The following is a 7964-nucleotide window of genomic DNA, read 5'->3' as shown; positions in this document are numbered from 1 at the left end:
AAGTCTATATTCTAAGTCAAACCACTGGGACTTTGGTGCTTACTTTAACTTGTTGGCAATTTGGACACTTAGCAACAGATTCTGCAGTTCCCTTTTTCATACTATTCCACCAATATACTTCTCTCAAATCATGATACATCTTTGTGGAACTCGAATGAATGGAATACCTGGAGATATGGGCTTCCTCTATGATCCTTTTTTGGAGTCTATCCACCATTGGTACACACAATCTACCTTGATACCTCAATACATCATCTCCCTTTTGTTCAAAAGTTAATACTCTTGCTTATGAACATTTGTCTTCAATTCAAGAAAAAAGTGGGGTCTTGGTCTTGCTTCTCTTTTATATCTAACACTAATGATGATTCATCCCCATTTATCACCACTAGTTATCCTTCTGTGGAATCCATTAGTCGGACTCTCAAGCGTGAAAGTTTATGCACATGTTTCGCTAACTCTCTCTTTTCTTCCTCAACATGCGCAGTTCTACCCATAGACAACCTGCTTAAATCATCAACAACCACATTAGCCTTACCTGGGTGGTAAAGAATACTCATGTCTAACCACCTCTTTTATCTGATATTAACCTCTTCCGAGTAAATACATATTGAAAGATCTTGTGATCGCTGAACACATCTACATGCACACCATAAAGATAATGGCGTCGCATTTTCAAAGCAGAAAGTATGGTAGCCAACTCTAGATCATGGGTTGGGTAGTTCCTCTCATAAACTTTCAACTGTTTGAATGCATAAACTATGACTTTATCATTTTGCATTGATACACAACCCAAATCAACTCTAGACGCATCACAATAGACAACAAAGCCTTGTGTGCCTTTTGGTCAGGTCAAAACTAAGGTAGTAGTCAACTTCTTTTTCAATTCCTGAAGTTTTTGTCACAAGCTTCAGACCATTGAAACTTCACAATTTTTTTATTTAAATTAGTCAAAGGGGATGAAATAGACGATTATCCCTTTACAAACCTTCAATAGTATCCAGCCAAACCCAAGAAAATCCTAATACAAGTTGGAGATGTGGGTCTAGGTCAAATCTACATTGTCTGTATCTTTTGGGTATCAACTCTAATTCTATCACGAAAAACTATGTGGCCCAAGAACGCCACATACTCAAGCCAAAAATAACATTTAGAGAACTTAACATATAACTCCTTATATTTAAAAGTTTGAAAAACTATTCTGAGATGACTAGCATGATCTTCTTCATTCCTTGAATAGAATAGTATGTCGTAAATGAAGACGATAACTAACTTATATAAATAAGGTTTGAAACTCTATTCATGATGTCTATGAATGTTGCAGGTGTATCATTCAAACAAAAGGATATGACCGAAAACTTATAATGACCATATCATCTTCTGAAAGTTGTATTTGGAATATCACATACCTCACTCTTAATTGATGGTAGCCAGACTTGAGGTCAATTTTCAAAAAATAGGTGGCACCCTGAAGTTAATCAAAAATATTATCAATTCTTGGAGGATGATATTTTTTCTTGATGGTATCCTTGTTCAACTGACGGTAATCTATACACATTCTAAGTGGACCATCCTTCTTTCTCACAAATAAGACCGGAGCGCCCAAGGTGAGATACTTGATCGAATAAAACCCTTATCTAAGAGATCTTTCAACTGCTTTTTCAACTCTTTCAACTCTGATGGTGCCATTTTATATGACGGAATAGATATAGGAAGAGTATCTAGGAGGACATCTATATCAAAATCTCTCTCTCTCTCTGAAAAGGGACTCCTACTAGATCTTGGACTAAGTGATAGACGCACCCCTTATAAACAAACTTTCTTTCCTTAAGGTACAAAATAAAACGATCTCGGGCACTGCATAAATATTTTTCCACTCTGAGACTAACTCATTTGGAAAATGAAACTTGACAAATCGAGTTCTACTATTAACGGAGGCATAACAGGCATGAAGGTCCATACCAAGAATGACATCAAAATGTACCATGTCTAACTCAATTAAATCGACCATGGTACTTTTGTGATTGACAGAAATAGGACAATCACGATAGAGTATCTGCTAGAATATACTCACCAACAGGTGTAGAAACATTAAATGACTCATTAAGTTGCTCAGGAATAACATCAACATTCATAGCAACATATGGAGTTACAAAATATAAACTCGCTTCTGGATCTAGCAAAGCATAAATAGTAAGGTCAAAGACTTGGATCATACCAGTAACAGTATCTGGAGAATCCTCTTGGCGACTGTTGATAACATATAAGTGGTTTGTTCCTCCACCATTACTAGAAGTAGTACCTCTAGGTGCAGCTCTGTTTAATGGAGCAACTGAAGAAGACTGGGTTGTATTGCCCCCATTACCATATCCCTTCTTGTTCTTTGGACACTTTCGCATGAAATTTCCATTTTGAACACACTTGAAACAACTAGTGGAGCCCTTACGATAAGTACCTGAATGGTTCCTACCACACTTGGAGCATGCAGGAGGTTTACCACCCCCTTGTGCTATGCTCCCCTGAGAATAAGCAGGTTAAGTTCATATTAGTGTACTCACCTTTGTTCTTAGGTGTTGGTGCAGTTGAAGATGATGGAGCAAGTCCCTTCTGTTTCTTCAGGAAAAATGACCAGTTGGCATTACTATTCTATTATAAAGACTCGTTTCCTTATTTTAGCTCTCTTGTTCTTAAACTCTTCCCTATCTATTAGCTTCTCTTCCTCAACCTGTTGCATATAGACCATCAACCTTGAGATATCCATGTCAACTATCAGCATTGTAGCCCTTCCTTCCTTGCTCTACATACGAGATAACCCAACTACAAATAATTTCATTCTACTCATTATGTCAGCAATTATCTCCAGAGCATAACAGGATAGTTGGGTGAAATTCAGTTCGTACTCATGAACACTCATAGAATCTTGCTTCAATGTGAAGAACTCTCGTACCTTAGCCTCTTTCAGTTCTCAGTGAAAGAAACATCCCAAGAAAGACTCCTCAAAACAAGCCCAACTTGCAGGTGGTGTATCCTCATCTCTACTTTCTTTCCACTGATCAACCAATTCCTAGAAACACTCTTCAATTGATATGTAACTAGTTCAACTCGTCTGTATCAGCAACATGCATAACCTCAAATACCTTTTTCAGTTCCTTAATGAAATTCTCCTAATCTTATGTAGTGCTCGAACCTGTGAAACTTGGAGGGTTCATTCTCAAGAACTCGTGGATCCTTGAAATGTCAACTACTTCTTATCGATTACCTGTCTGCTGCTCATCTTGATTGGTCACAACTTGGCTCAACATCCTAATAGCCTAACAGAATTTAGCATTGGTGACCTCTCCTTGGGATTGCACTTCGGATGCATTGGGTACCCCTTGTTCATGTGATTCAATATTCTATAAGATGGACGACCTTTGACTGCTCTTCGTGGAGGCATGATTATCTGAAAACACGTGCAAACACGAATAAGATGGAAACATTTTAGAGATTAAACACTAACGCACGAAATGAGTGTTGGAAGTGATAAAATTTTCTAATTCTTGCAGTCTCCTAATTATAGATGTGGCGTGCTTCACATCGATAACTAGGACACTATAGACACAACTTCATAGAGTATCAAGATTGTCACACCGAGCCTATACCCTGGGCGAGACTGACACTCAAGAACCATTGATGGCTCCAAGCGAACCCTTGTCCTGTCTTACTTACTAAGAGTAAGACTATATGCATATTTATTATGATCAAAAGAACTATACTCACTTGAATAATAAAATACTGAGAATGCTTAAGTAGTCAAACAATCAACATGGTCAAAATGGCAACTCAATTCTTAACATAAGATCATGAAAATGAAAAGACTAAAGAACTAACATCTGACTGTCTATGAAGCCTCTAAAACAACTGAGATGGATGTCGGGACGGGACTCCTACCATCCTAACAAATGAAATACTGAAAAGAACTGAAAGAAATAAACGGAGTCCTCTAAAACGCAAGGAGGCTCACCTAGAGAATGTGGGGTGCTCACTGGATCAACGATGCGCTGGATGCCGATCCTAGTTACCTGCGTCTACATCATAATACGATGCAGGCATACTGACATAAGTAAATTGAATGTACGAGTATGCGAGTTTGAATGTTGAACACAACATAGGCTTTAAAGAGTCTTAAGAACTTACCTGGCTTAAACGAACTCAACATAACTGAAAACATTTCAATATAAAGCAATTTAAAACAAATGCAATATAAAAACAAAGTTGTTTAAAACATGATGTCAACTCTGTATGTATGCAAAGATACAAGATAACTCTATGATGTATGTAAAAATAAAAATAAATTGTGTATATAAGAATATAATTACTTCTGTGATAGTTTCTCTAACCGACAACCATCACTTAAGAGCTATAGTGATGATACAATGTTTTGTCTCACGCTGCCTGGGTCATCTTATACCTTGCCATGATTATAGAACCTAAACTACTAAATGGATCCACTTGTCTATGCTAAAAAGAACTAAAGGAATCATCTAAAAAGTATGACCATTTTCTTTCAAATGATGGCTACATGGTATATGTAGGATGTGAGTTGTCTGAACTCTTCCTCATATCGGTGATGAATACTACTCTCAAAAATATTATATTAGACCTCATGTTTTAAAAACATACTTCTTTCTGTGATTTGAGATTAGTGCTCAAAAACATAGATCAAAGTCTACCTTGAAAATCAAAGTTTCTCCTCTTGCTTTATTATGAAAGCATATACTCTTTTCTAAAAACTATCTTAAAGGCGCTATGAAAATCTCAGTTTCCGTTCTTATTTAAATGTGAAACATTTTAAAAATTTTGGAAATAGTTAGTTCTCATATACTTCTCTGAAGGAATGAATTTCAACTTTGAACTCTTTGTTTAACTTGAAACTTAAGTCTTAAAACAAAGTTAAAACATTTGTGAAAGACTTTTTGAAAACTACAAGAACTTATCTTGACGTAACTCTTGATTCCTTGACTTAACTCTAAACTTCTTGACTTAACTTTTAACTTTTCTAGAATTGAATTATGGATTAAAAAATTTGTGAGGGTGAATTCATGATGCGGATAATCATTTAAATTTTGGTTTTGGGTTTAAATTTTGAGGCGAAACGGTTCGTGACCGCTCCACGAATCAATTTTTCCAAATTTGGGAACTAGCTCTGGCGATGCTGAGGCACTGCTAAATTTCGACTGACGAATTTGATCCTCCGTTTTCAAGCTCTATAAACCCTCTAAAATCCATGTGTTATTTCTCCAAACACTTAGAATCGATTATATGTTCAAAGTACATCAGATTCTACTCAAAATCAAACCTAAAATCATGGGTTCAGACAAACAAATCGTCAACAATTTCAACGAATCAAGAATTTAATAGAAGTTCAACAAACCCATCAAGAACTTAATTTCTAAGATTTCAAGAACTTAAATTCGCTGAAATAAATCATGATTAGCACGTGGGTGAACTACCTCAACGCTATGTCATCTCACATACCTTATAGGGATCACCTCGATAAAATCCACAAGCTAAACTCGACGATTTTGACGAATCTTGAACGTTCTTCTCCTTTCTCTTCTTTGCTCTTCTCTAAAAATCGTAAATCTTTTTCCAAAAGCGTAAGCTTACTAAGTTCACTTTATACCCTTAACTAATTACCAAAAACGAATTTAAAAAAACAGTAAGGAAAAGACCAAACTACCCTTCAAAAATTCATATTGGACTTTTCTTATTCCAACATCCCAACCTCCAAAGGTCATAACTGACTCATACAAATTCAAAATTGTGCAAACTAAGCGACGTTGGAAAGATTATTCCAAGAGCTTTCCTACCATATCTTGGAGTACTCCTAACTCTTCTTGAGCTAGAAGTTATGATCATTTGAAGTTCACCAAAAACTCATTTTTTCCTAACTTAAGTAATTTTCAGATTTTAATTCTTTCCAAAAATGATTATTTTCAGTTCTTAGCTTCTTCCTAACTATTTCAAATTTCAAGATGTTACAGTATATTCTAGTGGAGCGAAGTGCTTGAAACTCTAGAAATCAAGCTACTGAAGTGGATTATCAACATTCGTTGTTCTTCTCACCATACGATGAGAGTGAAATTAAAATCATCTCATTTATCCTGTCTGGTTTAGGTCTATGAGAGTTTCTTAATTAAGGAGAAACAAAATCAGGAATAATAAATGGTACATGCAAGAAAGAAAGCTTCTCATAAAGTCTTTATACTCTATGAAGAAGGGTAAATACTATTGTGCTTTCTTCGATTATGAATTCAGTTTTCAAAAGTCGTATAAGTTGTACAATGTATTTTAATTGTGCTCAAATGGTGTAGGAAGACTTGCTTGTAAGGTTTAGTAAAACTGATTTGTAAAGAATCTTCTACTTACGTAAAGAAATTGATACTCTAACTTATGGGACTGCATCTGTTTCAGTTTATTTCTCAAAACTAAAGAATCTTTGGAAAAACGTTGTCATAGCAGTGATTTAATTTTAAAAAGGAAAAACCAAATTTAGCTAAAATGTTGGGGCGTCAATATTCTTAAAAAAAGATGAGGGGGGGATGGACAAAATCGCTGGTGGATCAGCGATTTAAATATTTTTTTAACAGAGTAATGGCATCAATATTTGTCAGAAGAGAATCACTCCGTCAAGATTGATTATTCCCTTTTGGTTAAAAAATATTTGATGTGCCCTTTTGAAACTTTGATAATTTTTTTTGTCCTTTAGACTCTAGACTCGAAAAATAATCTATGTATTAGCTTTGTGTAAAGTATAGTATCTTGTTTAGTACATTGTTTAGCCTATAAACACTCTACTGTGTATTAAGGCATGTATTACTAATACCATATATTTTCATGTATCGGTAATGTAAAGGTTTTAATGCATGCATTAGCATATGATTAAGGAAAGACTCAATTGTCCCTCAAAATCATTTTTACATCTTTTCAACCATATTTGTGGTTTGAGAATATCTTTGTAAATAAGTATTTTAAAAAAATATATATATATTTTTAATATACCAAACCAAATAATGCATAATAAATTATTTCTTCATAATTAATGCAAGTATAATCAATACAAGCATTACTAATACACTCTACTACTCTCAACATGTTGTAACAACGATAGAAAACTCCACATACCAGAAAAGAAATCTACCTTATTCCTAGAACAGAATATATACATTAGTACAACGGGAGGCTCGAGAGAGACTTCAGTTACATCTTAACCTAAATGAGACGATCAAGAAAGTCCTCCCCTAAAAAAATATATTCTTAATACACCCTATCAAACCAAAAGACAACTTTATTAGTTTGAAAGAGACCATTCAGTAAGTCTCTTTTGGCTTAGATCATTTGTTCAACAACAAGTGTGGTTCCCATTTAAAAAGGTTGTTACAACTAATGAAGTAGGCCAGTTGGTTACAAAGTATTTAGAAACAACTTAAGAGAAGGCCTGGTTGGGTGGAGATATTAGTACTTTGGAAACAGCTCGGTTTTGATATTTGCCAACCAACACTGAATCAAGACATCCACAGATCTGAAATGGTTTAAAACCAAGAAAAAAAATGCAAGTCCAAGTCAACTATTGATTGTCCATGTAGCTCCAACTAAAACTCAGTTCAATATATCTATGAAAAATGATGGTAAAATAGTTTCTGTAGCATTGTAATTTTTCTATATTCTCTAATTTTAACTGACAAATAAGTCTATATAACAAGATCAAAATAACTCCTAGTACCTAAAATAAACGAACTAACATGGCATCCACTTGAATTTGTATATGTGATGCTGCTTTTTAGGGGTAAGGGGAACAGGATTTGGAATCCTATTTCAGAGAAGTTTAGAAATGAGTAGCCATAAACTGATCCGACATCAGAGTGCTATAATGAGTCACAATCTTTTCACTAAAAGTTGCGAGAGTTACACCTAATAGAATATGG

General features: G+C 34.9%; 1 protein-coding gene across 1 annotated transcript; it reads right to left on the bottom strand.

Annotated features, from left to right (window-relative positions):
* Nucleotides 1–2039: 2039 nt before the first annotated feature.
* LOC104648871 (uncharacterized) lies at nt 2040–3271 on the bottom strand. Its single transcript, XM_026032609.1, has 3 exons — nt 3257–3271; nt 2657–2794; nt 2040–2516 (listed from the first exon to the last, which is right to left on the bottom strand). Exons 1-3 carry the CDS (start codon nt 3269–3271, stop codon nt 2040–2042), a joined length of 630 nt encoding a protein of 209 aa, XP_025888394.1.
* Nucleotides 3272–7964: the final 4693 nt, after the last annotated feature.

The sequence above is a fragment of the Solanum lycopersicum genome, chromosome 8, assembly GCF_036512215.1.
Source record: "Solanum lycopersicum chromosome 8, SLM_r2.1".
Taxonomy (NCBI): Eukaryota; Viridiplantae; Streptophyta; class Magnoliopsida; order Solanales; family Solanaceae; genus Solanum; species Solanum lycopersicum.
Note: the sequence above shows the minus strand (reverse complement) of the source record. Positions and strands in the feature narration are given on the sequence as shown.

What these genes read in the sequence shown, in the direction of transcription:
- LOC104648871 (XM_026032609.1), bottom strand. An exon ending in GAGCTAAAATAAGGAAACGA is followed by an intron (nt 2,517 to 2,656) that starts GTCTTTATAATA and finishes GCTTATTCTCAG; the next exon opens with GGGAGCATAGCACAAGGGGG.